At 41.8% G+C, this 15,819-nt stretch overlaps 1 protein-coding gene across 3 annotated transcripts in view; it reads right to left on the bottom strand.

Moving 5' to 3' along the window:
* METAP1D (methionyl aminopeptidase type 1D, mitochondrial) overlaps positions 1-15,819 on the bottom strand; it is a 188,394-nt gene that overhangs the window by 73,884 nt on the left and 98,691 nt on the right. For all 3 annotated transcript variants that reach the window (XM_066575853.1, XM_066575855.1, XM_066575852.1), the window contains 3 exons: positions 10,490-10,659; positions 5,349-5,498; positions 3,768-3,916 (listed from right to left, as the gene is read on the bottom strand). In XM_066575853.1, coding sequence (XP_066431950.1) covers positions 3,768-3,916; positions 5,349-5,498; positions 10,490-10,659 — 469 coding nt within the window. The remainder of the gene's footprint in view (positions 1-3,767; positions 3,917-5,348; positions 5,499-10,489; positions 10,660-15,819) is intronic.

The raw sequence follows: 15,819 nt of genomic DNA on the forward strand, positions 1-15,819 counted from the left end.
GCTGCTCTCAGCCAATCAATGCAGCGCTTGCTGAACCAACGCAATGGCTGTGATTGGTTCAGCAAGAGCTTCTCTCAGCCAAACACAACTTCATCCTAACTTCAAAGGTTGTTGATCCAGGGATTATTTTGATTGCCAAATTAGAGTTAAGGTCCATTTACACACAACGATTCTCACTCAAAATTCCTTAAAACGATGGCATATGAGTGATAATTGTTGCATGTAAAATGCTAGCATCGTGCACTTTTCATCTGAACAATGATTTTTAGGCGAGTTTAAAAACAATCGTTCAGACCGCACGCTGTGTTCTCCACGGGAACTAGGTTGAAAGATTGTCTTTGCGTGTAAATGAGCATTTAGGAAGGCATTTTTCCCCCTAAATGAGGAAAACTGGCTTCTACCTAATTTTTTTTAGCCTTTCTCTAAATCAACATTGGGGAGTAATAGGCTGAACTGGATGGACATATATCTTTTTTCAGCCTTACATACTATGTTATTAGGCATTTATGTCATGGGGGGGAAGGGGACAACAGGGATTCCTCCTCTAGGAGCTAAAATAGAGAGCCTCTAAAGTTGGCCATACACTGTCAATCCTTACAAATGCATGCATTCTCAATAGGAAGAGGGTAATAAGCCGCTGCCAGACAACTCTGGTGGTGACTTATCTCCCTTGAGAACAAAAGGATTAGACCTGTTGAAACCCAACACACTCCACTCTTCTTGCCTCCTTCTGTCGAAGAGTCGGTACACCACCATAAGTTCAGCCAACATTTATCTTTTATGATATGGCCACCTTAAGAGTGTGGGTACCGGTCTAGTGACCTTGTACTGTCTATGTATTCCATGTATTTGATTAGCTTCCACGTAACACTACATTTTCCCAGTGATGGCTTGCATGTTAAAGGGGTTAGCTCAAAGTAGACTTATCATTTATTCACAGGTTAGGTGATAAAAATCTGATCGGTTGGGAATGGGGTTCCTGTATCCCCCTCTTCTCGTCACTACAGGCTCTTTGCACCCAACCGCAGTGGCGTGGATACTAAATGGAGTAAAAGTTGCAGATGCATGGCGCCGCTCCATTCAGTGGGGCTGACGGAACTGGCCGAGTATAAGCACTCGACTACAGATGGTACAAATTTTACCTTGATTGTGACAACAGAGCGCAGAAAGTGATCTTATCTTACTCCATTAAGAAAACATAACAAAACCCATTGAGAAGTAAAGTGTATATCACATCCAGCTAAGAGTCAAGCTAAAGAGTAACCCATCTGTATCTCCGGCAGTCCCACTGAAGATGAATCGAGCAGGGCCATGTATGCTTGACTGCTGCTCCAATCAATCTCCTTTTCACTGCAGGGGATGCAGTGAGCCCGCAGTGAAGAGGAGAGGGGGACACAAGACTCCCATTATTGGGCTCCGTGGGGAAATCAGCAGTGAGACCTTCACTGATCAGACTTTTATCACCTGTCCGATTGAAAAGTGATCAAAGTCAATTTTAGTACAACCCCTTTAATGATAGCCTCCGGTGAAATGTCATATTATTGATTAAAATCTAGCTACATTTAGAAATAAAGCATGTTGTCCAATTTTGACTGTTCACCATATTTGAGATCTATGCGATCTACATCTTATGTGTGATCAACTGAAAGTGACTTCAGAACTATCATCCATAAACCTGATGTGGTAATGTTAGGATACAAATCCAATAGTATGACTTGTCTGTCCAAATGATAATCTATATATTTCCAGATAATTAATCCCTCACACCTAAATGTGGATCATTTACCTGCAATATAGTTAATTGTCATTAATACACTAATTCACAAGGCATTAACAAGTGGAGAATAAGAAAATCACATTTAAAGGGAACCTGTCTCAAGGATTTAGACTCCCAAACTGCCACCGGGGTAGTAATAGGTTAATAATGATGCTTTTGTACATTCTGGCTAATGAAGCATAGCACAGATGAAAGAACTCTGAAAACAGTGCACTATATTCAATTTACCTGTAAAGAGTCATGGGGGTGGTGCCACTGCTCTGAAGAGTCATGCTGCCAGTCTCAATCCTGGCTTAATTGACATCCCTCAAACAAGGACATATCATCATAAGCCAGCATCAGTAACATTAGGTTCATGAACAGTGTGCCGGTGCAACAAAGGCCATTATGCCTCACTTCATTGTGAATGCACTAAATGTCACTGAAGCTGGCTTGTGATGATATATCTCTGTCTGAGGTTACCAATACTAGGCTGGAGGTGGTTTGGGTGTCTAAATCCTGCTGACAGACTCCCTTTAAGATCACTGTAGACTGCTACTACTTATATTTAGAAGCTGAAAACCCTTCTGACCTACTGCTAAGTGCTAAGCTCTATAATTCGCTTCCGCAGCCTGTGGCACTCTGTAAAGAGGCTGCTGCAGCCTGTAAACATGACGTCACATGAGAGATCTGGAGCAGCACAAGACACAATGGGAAGCCAGGAGAGGCGAGTATGCATCTGTTAAGCTGCTGCATGAAGAACAGGGTTTTGGAAAAAAACTACTTGGACGACTCCTTTATAAGCTTTTTAAAATGTATCAGCACAGATAGGCTATCTGCGTACAGGCATCAGGAGTCTCCAATGAGGGTTCCATAATTTTTGACAGCAAGTATAGCACAACATGCAATGCTATTTTAGTCAACGAAGCTATGGAAATCTTAAGGGCATGTTCACACGAGGCAGATTTGCTGCAGATTTTCAATGTGGGCCCTCCACATGGAAAATTCACAGCATTTGCAGTAGCAGCCAAGTTGATATGATTTTAAAAATCTCATCCACCCGCTGTGGAAAAGATCTGCACAAACACAGTGCGCAAATTGACATGCGGGGCAGAATTTAAAATCGACCTCTGTAGAATCTTCTCAATGAGGGGGTGAATTTTGCACCCAAATCCACATTAAAATCCGCATCACATGAGATGCAGACTTTCCACAGCAAATCCACCCTGTGTAAACATGCTCTTAAAGATCTCTAACCGACCTTGTTATAATTAACCCAGTCCATATGTTGCTGGTTGGATCCATTGTATGACAAATTTTACACAGCATCATGACTTCTGTTCAGGGCTATTTCAAAACATGCAGCTGCTAAATGATTAAATTCACTGATAGCAAAGAAAAATTTTGAAAAACGTTTAAGGTTGCTAACTTAAAAGGGTTTCCCCCCCAACTTAAAATTGCTTAGAAGCTATAGAAGTTGGATGCTGTGGCCACCGACTCACATAGTAACATAGCATGCTAGGCTGAATGAAGACAATGTCCATCTAGTTCAGCCTGTTTCAACCCTTAGTTGATCCAGAGGAAGGCAAAAACCCCAAGAGGCAGAAGCCAATTAGCCCATTTGGGGGAAAATTCCTTCCCGACTCCGTAATGGCAATCAGAATAATCCCTGGACCAACCTTTGATAGTTCCTACCTGAATTTAAGGGCCAGACCACCCACCCCGCTGGTCACCTAATGTCTATATCCTGGAATATCCTTCTGCTCATGTCCAGGTCAGCAGCAGGCAGGAAGAACAGAGTGGTCATGACGCAATTTTAAGTCATGGGAAATCCCCTTTAAGAAGATGGTCCAATTTGCACAGAATATAACCGTTGTGCGCTATGTTTCACACCAGACTGTAAAAGTTTTCAATATGTTTTGTTACACATAAATTAAGCTTTATTTTCATAAAATCAAGCCTATAAATGACTTCTATTAAACCGCTCCTAGTGATTTAAAGGAGAACACACCTATCTGGAATTCCATGGCAGACCACATTGTTCACTGATGTACACACAGATTTGGGGAATCCTCCGTAACCCAATGGGGATGGGTATGCATTGTGACTGATAATGTTATGATGAACAAATTCATCTATTTCTTCCGTTGTCATGCCAACCTGAAATGTGGAGACACAAGGAAACAGACACCATGGCTTTTGTGAATGTATAATTTGTGAGGCTCTCTGGAAACAAAAACTGCTCGTTTCTACCATATTATTTCCATCCATGAAATATCAAAACAGGCATGCTATTGTTTTTGGCTCAGGAATCTGTAACCTTGAGGAAATGATATTCTAGTTCTGCCATCCTACATTCCAAACGTTACGTTTTTATTATTAAAAAAATTAGTGTATCCTGTGAAAATAACCCGATTTAACCATAAACCAAAAGATTTTACGAAATGGAAGGATTCACGTTGGAAATACAATAGACAGATATCCATATGTGACATCAGAAAAGTGCCACCTACTTGCAAAATTGAAGGAAGGAGGAGGAAAAAAGGAGAACCACGGCACTGCTGCACAGGAAAGCCAAACAGGATGATGGAGAATCCTTTATTGGATGATGCGTTTCAGCGCCGGAATGGAGCTTTCATCAAATCACACGCCATTCCGGTGCTGAAATGCGTGATCCTGCGCCAAGGAGCGCTTTTTTTGTTCTTTTATTATAGACCTATTTGCAAAAGGATTGTGAATAGAGATGAGCGAACGTGCTAGTTTAGGACAATTACTCGATTGAGCGTTGCTTTTTTCAAGTAGCTGCCTACTCGGGCGAAAAGATTTCGGGGGGGCGTCGGGGTGCGGGGTGGAGCAGGGGGTAGCAGGGGGGAACAGGGGGGAGCTCTCTCTCCCCCCCCCCCCACTCCACGCCGCACCCACCGGCTCCCCCCGAATATTTTCACCCAATTAGGCAGTGACTCGAAGAAACCGATGCTTGATCGAGTAATTGCCCTAAACGAGCATGTTTGCTCATCTCTAATTGTGAAACATCACAGACTATCGAATAAAAGGTTTTGCTGGACAGACCACCATCTAGATGGAGCAATTTATACCCAGATCGAGTTTCAGGATTTGATTTGACATGAATGTGGTACAAAGTAGTAAAACAAGATACTGTATATGAAATTTACTCTAGAGTAGCCATTAAACTATGATATACTAACACTGACTCAGTGGAAAAACTCGAAGCAACCTATACTACCTGTCCAGCCTAGCTTTTCAGCAATCTGGATTCAAAATATATCGTATCTAGAAATCTGTATTATTTACAAATGATACAACTTTACGTTTTTAACCCTTTCACTCTTTAAACTGAAATAGCTTTCCTAATGCTATAACTGGCAGTATTGGGGGTTCTGATGTATATTGTAGATCAGCATGTACAAACAACACCATTAATATGACATTGCATGAAATGTTTTTTTTCTTATTAACGGTTGTAATATTTTACAACAGCAATTTAGAGGTAATTACGTTCTATAAAGATCTGTATCTACCACACCCAACAGTTGGGTTTATATTTGAACCATTGATAACTATGCCCCATTACCTTCAAGATTCTTCCAGCCATAAGTAAAATATGACGGGCTAGTTGACAAGCCTGACGAAGCCCTCGAATCTGATCTTCGTTCTTAATTTCAATGAAGTCTCCCCAGTCAGGCACAATGCCTGTCGTCACATAGTCTGGCTTCATTATATGCTTGGAGGAAGAGGATTGAAAATGAAGATCAGAAAACAGCATGACAATGGGATCATTTTCTCAGACAGTCCCTCCTGCTTCATGGCAACTTGCCCTTTGAGTTCGAAGAGTGACCTTCATGAGCCACCAAGCAAACCCTCAAGGCTTCTTCAGTGCTCCTTCCAATGCCCTTTTGAACTTAACATTGCCTATTACAAGAAACTTACACAGTCTGTGAACTACGCACAGCGGTACAAGAAAAATGTACACTGACACAAATTTCCTAAAACATATTTGTCTTTGTAACAATGTAACAGCTCCATCTCAAGAGACGGAAACAGATTTCTGAATATCTAGGTGGTAATACCGGAATTTTGCACTTCTGCATGAAGCTGACACAAGTACTACAGACAACTCAATAATATGTTCTAAAGGGATTTAGGTAATGAGTGTGAAGTGAGAATTTGGTTATTACAATCTGTCAATTCTGCTGAGGGGTATTATGCCTTCTCTTTATTTAGCTTTATAATCCTCAGAATCTTGCGATGTAAGAAAACACTTCTAAGGAAACATACCTGCTCTTGATAAGTAATTGAAAAGCTGTTACAATGGCTTTCCTCAAATGCGTTTTTTTTGGTGGAAGAAATGAATATGCTTCTCTATTGCAGAAATTTTTGAGTAAATTTGTAAAGGAAATGAAGTATTTTTGTGATGAAGTTTGCGTCCCCCCACAGCTGGACTAAACTGTGCCTCATTCTATCAGCGAATCCAGATAAGTGTCGGTAGTAGGAATATCTTTTATGACCTTTTATCGTTCAAAAAATTGTTGGATAATGCAAAGCAGAACTAATCGTTCTGTATGAAGACGGCCAACGATGAACGTTCATCATTCATTATACATAGACATAAAAATCATGGCTCCTTCGTTTGTAAGTTGTTACTTGCAAAACCACTAAGACTGCTCTCACAGATGCATCCAAAAACTCAGCTCGAAATTGCTGCATTTTAACGTGATGTCGAGCAGCATTTGACAGCGCTTTTTAACGCAACCAATCATTGTGATGGGTGAGGAGGTTGTTACAAAGCGCTAAAATGTGTGCAAACAGAGCAGACAGCACTAGAAAATTGCAGCGGTCTGTGAAGCCCCATTGAAATCAATGGCAGCATTATACTGCGGTTAGTGCAGTGTTCGGAAACCCGCGTAATTGCGGGAAAAAAAGGGAGTCCAGTGTGAGAGCGACCTAGGAGTTTTTTTACATTAAGCAAGAAATCATTGTAACCGGTGAATGATGACAGTTGAGCAGATTCGGGGGGTGGGGGGGCGGGGGGTAGCTGAGGAGAGAGTGAGAGAGATCTCCCTCCCGCTCACCCCGTCGCCCCCCCGAATCTGCTCGGACCAGTAAGCAGTTACTCGAGAAGAGCGGTGCTCGCTCGAGTAACTGCCTTAACCGAGCGTGCTCGCTCATCTCTACAGTTGTTTGATGTAAAATGCAATCAGTTTACATGTCCAGATAATCGTCTTAATTTTTTTCGTCATTCGTTTGTTCACTCGATTATTAGTCTTTCTGGGGACTACAGTAGTGAATGGGAATTACTTAACCCTTTCCAATCCACTGTCTGACGTCTAAAGACATTATGATTTAAGGCTGTACAGCTCCGATGTTGGAAGACGTCCGTCGGGGTTCTCTTACTGTATATTGCCAGCCTCTCTGCTGTCGGAGCCTATCCAACGTGTCACCTTATGCAGTACTGGCTTTAGCCAGCATATAGCGCCATTGTATAACAGCAGAAAAAGAGTAAGCCCCCTAGGAAAACCAGGATACAAATTGGATTGGAAAGGGTTAATGATCACTTTTTTTAATGTAACGACTTGCAAACAAATGATCGATAATGTGTCTGCATAACATGAACGAGGAATGATAAGCGAATGAATTGTCGTTCAATCGTTGGCTGTGTTTACACTGAACGTTATTGTATAGTTTTACGCGATTCAATGACTTTTTCGGAATGATAATTATTCCATCTAAAAAGGGCCTAAAGAGAATCTGGTATGTCTACGGGTGCTTTTAGATGGAGTGATTTATCGTTCATACGAGCAAACGATGTCAGAGTTCACTCGTTCAGCCTGTTTATGTAGGCAGATAAATCATTCACCCATTTGCTCGCTGAATCGTTCAGTCATTCACATTCACTGCACCAGTGAATGAGAATAACTGAGCAATCGGTATTTAAACCGAACGACTAGCGAATGAGCCAACTATGATGTTCATGCTTGCATACGATGGACAGGCAAATGAATTATCGTTCATTGCTTAATCATTTGCTGTGTTTATATTGAATGACTCAGTGATTTTTTTGACCAGGGATCGTTCTGTGTAAATGCACCTATAGCTCCTGCTTTATCAGAAGTGTTAAACACTACATACAAAAGCTCTGCGGACAACTGCAACATAGCTGCAGTAACTGGGGGAGAAGAAAGTTTGTGACTTCATAATAAAGTTGACTACGAGATGAACTCTCTCAAACACACCCAAGTACAGATCCATTTTTGGGTCATTCCAAATATCAGTACTGCTACGGGTGCTGTGTAATGTTACCCAATTACCGCGGCACTACTGAAATGGGGGTAGGAATACGTACAACTAAACTCCCGCTAATCAGATTTTTATAATATGTATTTATTTTATTTCAGAACCGGGCAGAAATGATGCCCAAGACTCAAGATAAAATTGATCATCATATAACTCAACTTTCCAGCATTGGTCATCTTTCTTGATACACGCAGCACTTTGGATAAGTCCACAATTTTCTTCCTTTCTCATCGTTATATGAACATGGGAGTCAGCAAGACATAGACGAACACCAGGAAGCCGCTCGACTATTATGACATGCCCATCCCAAAGTTGTGTTCTCACACAATGTGTCTAGATTGCTACAACCTTTTAATGTATTTTTTCCCTCTCTGTACCATGATACACCTTTGTGTCTGTTTTTACATAGTTTCTTAAATCCAGGTACCAATACTACACACTGACCCTAGAAGAGGCTGCTTTTGATAATTCCTAGTTGTTGGAAGCATTTCTTAACAATAAGCGAATCACAAGATGTCCCGCCTAAAGGGATCCCGGGTGATCAGCTATAATCTGTGGGAAAACCCTGCAGTAAGCACTCAATTTCTCAGCAGTGCCTCCACAGGAGAAAAGAAGCCTTACACAGTGTCCATTCAACTCAGTGGTTTGTCTGAGCAAGGTCCTTTTACATGGGCCAACTTCTTGGGTGCAGATGATAAGTTGTCCCGGTGACAATCATTCTTGTGCTTTTACACAGGAGCGAGCATCACTAGTAAATGGAGGCGAAGCAGGAGGGCGATCATTCCAGCCAGCCCGCCTCCATTCACAGTAAACAGGCAGTCGTTCACAGATGAACGACTGCCTGTTTACACAAGCCAATCCATTGCTCAGTTTTCTGCATGCAGAAACTGAACAAGAAGCGAACAAATTCTTATTCAGCATTCGGTCTGTGCACGCATTTCCACTGAGCGATAATCATTCAGATTCCCGCTGGATACGGCAATCTGAACTATTTATTGGCCCGTCTAAAAGGGGTCTATCGAAGGACAGGACAGGTCCTCCAGAGCAAGAGATGTTCTTTAACTGAGTTTTTAGTAAGAAATAACACATTTTAAACATTTGAGATAACATAAAAGAATTACAAAACGGGAACAAATTATATGGGAGTAGTAGAAGTACCCTCAAATACTCATGAATCATAACAAGTCAACAATAAAAAAAGGGGGAGGAATCATTAGAAAGTTGACCATTACTCAAAACAAAAATTACCAATGTAAATATCTCAAGTCACAAAAACTGGGGGGAGAAAAAAAAAAAAAACAGGGCACAAAAGAAAAGGAACAAGAAGGCATCCTATAATTTGTGGATTATAGGAGATGCTCTTTGCAACTGCTCTCCCGTCTGGCTAACAGGGTCCTGGACAGAGGACCTCCCTATTCTTTTCACCAAGAAATCCATAACAGGCTATCCGATATTTTTCTTTTCATTGTGTCTGGTAATTCAGCTGAGTCCCATTTATTTCCCCATGCCAAAAATGAGTTTCAAACCTCCCTTTCTACTTATGTAGCTCAATGGTCTCAAATTTTTATAGGCATGTTGCAAAATCTTTCCCGAAGAGCTAAGACGACCCTATGTTTAGGCATGAGATGAGACTCCATAGGCTTTAGGCATGAGATGTTCAAGCCTGTTTGGCCATGCAGTGCATATAAAGGAATCATTTAATAGTTTGAAATAATGTAATATATAAAAGTATTACAAGGCCGCTCTTTATCACATCAGTCACTCTCTGCCATTCATGTAACTTTTTTGAGAGGAACTTTCTGAGATGCCGAATCGCAGAGCTCTTGCTGCTACGGCAGGTGAATTGCAGTCCCCGCTGTCAGCGGTATATAATACAAGATGTATTATTATCACAAGCAGGCTGTTTTTTTTTCCCCCTCCAGTTCAGGAAGATAGTAATGGTTACATAAAGAAGGAAAAAACCTTATTACAGCAGCTTATGTTTTTCTTCAAAGGCAACCACATCAACTTCAATACAAACTCATCACATTCTCACCAGTCTGTCTAATGACGAAGGCACAGGTTGGATATCGACCATAAAAACACCTTATTTACTTAAATCATTTACTAACATTATGGCACATTTTTACAAGTTTGCCGGCCACTTCCTTCGAGTTGATGCCCTCCTGCCGATGTCTGCATCATTGGACAGATTGCCTGTAACTACCTATCTTGAAGCTAGGCTCACCTATGCACTGATTACCTATTCTTCATAACACTATCCGGCTGGGAGCTGAATACATGCCGTTCTGTTGTTCGGGATTTAAATCTCTGACCAGGATTTCAGCCCCTGGCTGTCAGTGGATGAATGTACTTGATCAGTAGTGCAGTCAACCTTTATATTGACTGGGAAAAGAATCAGATAATAGAAATTACAGTTACCTCGGGAACTGGATGAGCTGGGGAAACTGTACCTGGCCAAACTATACTATAAGCGAAGCTTCTTTGTCTCCGGAAAATGAAACATCTCCTTTGTTGAATGTTTAACTGCCTGTGTAAGTAGATATGATTGATTGATGGAGAGAAAACTCTATGACAGCCAGTCACATAACCTGCAAGGAGAGATGTGAAAAGACAAAATATCAGTTAATATATCCTTTCATTTCTCAGACATCATCATGTTAAAATGTTTCAATGCAACATTCGTCACTACTGAAAACTTCAGGGAGAAAAGTGAAGACGGTAACTTTTCCGTTCTTCCCAAATCACATTTGTAGTAAAATGCAGGATGATCGTAATGAACCCCTTCAGGACCAGAGATTTTTCTTTTTTTATTTCTTTTCGTTTTTTCCGTCTTTTTTATTTTTTCATTGACACTGCTGTATGATGGCTTGTTTTTTTGGGTTTTTTTGCGGGACAAGCTGTATTTTTTAATGGTAACATTTAACGTACCGTATAATGTATGGAATTTTTTTTTCATTTTTAGGTGGGAAGAGACTTAAAAAATGAAATTGCGCCATATTTAGGAGAGGGGGTAATTATTACAGCGTTCACAGTGCAGTAAAAATGATGTATGAACTTTTTTTCTATGGGTCAGTACGATTACCAAAATGTATGTGTTTTTCTACATACATAGTAACATAGTATATGTTAGACAATGTCCATCTAGTTCAGCTGATTTCCAACCCCCCCCCACCCACCCAACCCCCTTGTTGATCCAGAGGAAGGAAGAACCCTGTTTTAAAAAAGTAAATAACATTTTTTATTTGAGACCCCCCACCGATCAGCAAGTTATCCACTATCCTGTGGATAGGGGGTAAATTGATATTCTGGTACAACCCCTTAAAGCCATAGTGATGTCACAGTAAAGGCATAATACAAAGTCATATCGCAGTGACAGAACGCACACAGTTATATCACAGTACAGTATTAATGTACAAAATGATACCATGGCACAGAAAACATCTGGATAAAAAGAAAGTTTCCATACTCATGGTGACATCACATTGTGGAAAGATAAATAATTACGTCATCATGCAGATGCAGGTAATGAACACAATTATGTTACAGCACAGGAACAATGTAAAACAACATGATTTTGCAAGAGAGGGATAATGGGCACAACCTGGGAGTCCATAGCTTAAAATGGGCCCCGAATAGTAACACCCATGTATAAAGTTACAAGAACACTACAAGTGCAAAAGAAAAGAGTTCTACACCAACTCTACTGAGTTCAACTAACGATGATTTCAATTTAAGTGACTATTAATATATACAACTACTAAGCAAGAAAAATAAATGACACAGTTGAACATAGCTCTTTGCCTCTACAATGACTTAAGAAATCCCACATTCATCATAGGAAATGAAACATCAATATTTTGATTTTTAAAAAAAGCAAAACAGCGCCTCTTTTGCCCATGGCCCAGACTGGTATTGCAACTTAGCCACATTCACCTAAATGAAGCTTGGCTGTAATACCAGACACACCATTCATTTCAGTGGACTAAAAAAACAGCAGAAACTAGTCATTAGTCTGCATTGTCTAATCAGACTAAAGGAACCGTACACATTAGACTTTAGTCATCCAAACCCACAGATCATGGCGAAGCCAGACAACTTTCTGACGTACAGAGGGTGGCTCAACTTTCCCCCAACACATGATGTAGGGGCAAATAAGGACTAGGGACATTCATTTTCAACATCCAATACTTTTGTTCCCAAGGAGATAAGTCGACGGCAGAGCTGTCTATCCACAGTTTACTTCCCTAAAGACATGAACGTTCGGCTGAAACAAACATTTGTGTATATGGGGGAGGCAGTGGAAACAGCTATGTGGGCACCTTGAAGGGGAACTAACATTTCAGACAATTTACGCTCATCTAACAGTCTTATTTTTTTTTTTTATGTTGTTTTACCACTGTAAATCACGTTTAAAGTGGCACCCACTAGGGTTCTCCCCTTCAGCTCCTCTGCAAGCCACTGCCTGTTAGGTCTTGAGCTTCTGTAGTTATTGGGATGTTTGCTTAGTTGTAGGGGGTAAGCTATTTTCACAGGCTGCTCCCTATACTCACAGGCTGACAGATGTGCAGACACAGTGTCTGCAATCTCCACAATCTCTGCCTCTCCTGCTGTTATAGCACTTGTGTGTGCACATTATATTGGGATTACTAATTATTTGACCCGAATGATTCTGAATGTCCATCTCTGGACATTCAGAGTTATTTTCTGGGAAAGCAAAGGAGTGGGCATTCAGATACTGCTTCCCTGCTGATTGGACCACAGACAGAGCAATACAGCACAGGAAGTGAGGGAAAGGAAGTAAAGGACAGTGAACTGTTCGCAGAATGGTAGGCTTATGACATAAACTGCCTGAAAAAGGATTGCAAACCGAAGGGCACCAGAAAAATTGGGGAAGACCACCTGAAAATCAGAACTTAAAACGGTGAAACAGGATGCAAGCAGCAGCAACCTGTATATAGGTTTAGTTTAACATTTGTAAAGCTAAGACAACCATGATGAATACTATGCTGCAATCAAATGTATTCTTTATTTTGTGTTAAAGTGACTGTTCAGGACTGGATAAACAAAGATGACTACACAGCATGCACGCGGATTGCCTTCAGCAGCCGTGTGCACTACACACCACAGTTAAGCAGCCGTGCACTACAAACTACACTTAAGCAGCACGGGGTTAGGGGTTAGGGTTAGGTTTAGGGTTAGGCATAGGTTTAGGGTTTAGGGTTAGTGTTTAGGGTTAGGTTTAGGGTTAGGTTTAGGTAACCCTAACCCTAAACCTAACCCCGTGCTGCTTAAGTGTAGTGTGTAGTGCACGTCTGCTTAACTGTAGTGTGTAGTGCACGCAGCTGCTGAAGGCAATCCGCGTGCACGCTGTGTAGTCACGTGGTGCCGAAGAGCCAATCAGGTGGCTCTAATCAGCAGCGCTGCTTAAGTGCGGCTGAAAACAGAAATATGCCATCAGGTAATCAGAGAAGTGGTGCAGCCATCTTTGCTTGACAGGGCCTGGAGGGTCACTTTAACAGAATTTACTCTATTGGTCATCATGAGAACTCTAGTTGAGTTGTAGCTATTCGGCACAACAAACCTAGGCAAGTGTCAACTGTAAAACCATGTAATCCACGAATCATGTTGTGGCTCCACCGAGCAATATATAGTCATCAGTATACAATAAGCTCTGCTTGGATTTCCTCCGCAACAACCAAATGACCCATCTAATATTGTCTCTCCATACTATATGAATTTCTACAAGGAAAAAGGAAATGCAGACATTTATTATATGGGAAAATAAAAGAGTTATATGAAATATATTTTTATGAAAAAAGTTTTTTTTTTAAAAAGGCTTCAATTGTGTTCAGGTGAAACCATTAAGCTTGTCCCCTGGTAATTTCAATCTATGCTCCCAGTACTTAAGATAAAAAAAAGTCATGCAGATAAACCTTAGTAGGTTGCATTATGGTAATCTTTTCATAACACTGAAGTGTTCTTGAAAAATTTCCAGAGTATTATGCACACACGCACACATTTCATTTTTTCATAGAGCAAAGAAAGTCTTGCATTTCCATTTCCCCCCAGCACAAATGTATTTATTGGGACCAATCAAAGAAAATCACTCTAGCAGATACATTATGTACACGTTCTGTTACAGTAAATCCCCCAGAAAAAGCAAAGGTTTGCATAAAATTTGCTACTGATAAAAAATATATAAACAAGAGGTCATTTAAAGATTACTGCAGATTTCGGCTTCTTGTACCGGACTCACACAGGCGTATTGTCATTGCGTGTCACGCTCACAACACGCGATGCTAATAGCCCGTTGATTTCTATTGGGCAACTCACACCTGTGTTTTTTTTAGAGGGCGCATTATAAATCGCAGCATGTCCTACATTGGTGTGTGTTATGTGAACATAAGCGCCAAGATCATGTATGGGGATTGGCAGCAGGTATGCATGTTACTGCATACTTAGGCCTTAGTCAGACGGGCGATTTTTCGTGCGATTTGCGCATGCGTCCGGCGATTTTATAAAACCATTGCTTTGCAATGGTATCGGACACATGAGCGCTTTTTATGCGCTCGTCCGATAAATTATAGAACAAAAAAATCGCAGATCGCACCTATCTGCGATCTGCGATTCCTGTTCTTTTCTGTATATGCGCTCAATGGGGCCGGCGGCAGCAGCGCCGACCCCATTGAGAACATATAGAAGACAAATCATTCTTCTCTGCCACAGCTGTAACAGCTGTGACAGAGAAGAACGATGTTTGCCCATTGAATTCAATGGAGCGGCAATACAGCCGCTCCATTGAAAGCAATGGGCTGCCGGCGTGCGCGGGGTGAATTGTCGGGAAGGGGTTAAATATATAAACCCTTCCCTGCAATACATTCTAAAATGTGTTAAAATAAAAAAAAATTGTATACTCACCTTTCCGCTGCAGCCGGAGTCCAGCCGCGGCCGCTGTCAGTTCTCCTGAACTGCTTCTCGGCACTATTCAGCTGGCGGGGCTTTAAAATCCCCGCCTGCTGAATGATCTGCCTCTGATTGGTCACAGCCCTGACCAATCAGAGGCTGAAAACACTCACACACCCATTCATGAATTCATGAATGGGTGAGTGACTGCTGCCTCTCAGCGCTGAGCCAATCAGGGGCAGGTCTGACTCACATCCATTCATGAATGGGTGTGAGTGAGGCATGCCTCTGATTGGCTCAGCGCTGAGCCAATCAGGGGGCAGGTCTGACTCACACCCTCTTCACACCCACTGCAGGACGGCCACGTGGAGCTCCGGCTTCCGGGAGAAGGTGAGTATACAATTTTTTTTTTATTTTAACACATTTTAGGATGGATTGCAGGGAAGGGCTTATATATTTAAGCCCTTACCGACAATTCATCCCGGGCTCGCCCGCAGCGCATTGCTTTCAATGGAGACGGCTGTATTGCCGTCTCCATTGAATGCAATGCGCTGGACAGCTCTGGCCCGTTTCTAATGAAACGCGGCTAGGAGCAGATTTTCGGGCGATTTGCGGGCGACTTGCGCGCACCGGTCACGCGATTTGCGGATGCGCATCCGTCATGTGATCCGCAAATCGCCTGAAAAATCGCCCGTCTGACTAAGGCCTTACTGTGTGCCGACGTGCGAGAGTTACACACACAGCCCACAGGTAACCCTGGTCGAGTGAGCCAGGCCTTAGGCTCTATTCACATCTGCGCCGGAGGCCGCTGGTGATTGCGGAAAAGCGCGCGTTTTTCAGTGGTC

The sequence above is a fragment of the Eleutherodactylus coqui genome, chromosome 8, assembly GCF_035609145.1.
Source record: "Eleutherodactylus coqui strain aEleCoq1 chromosome 8, aEleCoq1.hap1, whole genome shotgun sequence".
NCBI classification, from domain to species: domain Eukaryota; kingdom Metazoa; phylum Chordata; class Amphibia; order Anura; family Eleutherodactylidae; genus Eleutherodactylus; species Eleutherodactylus coqui.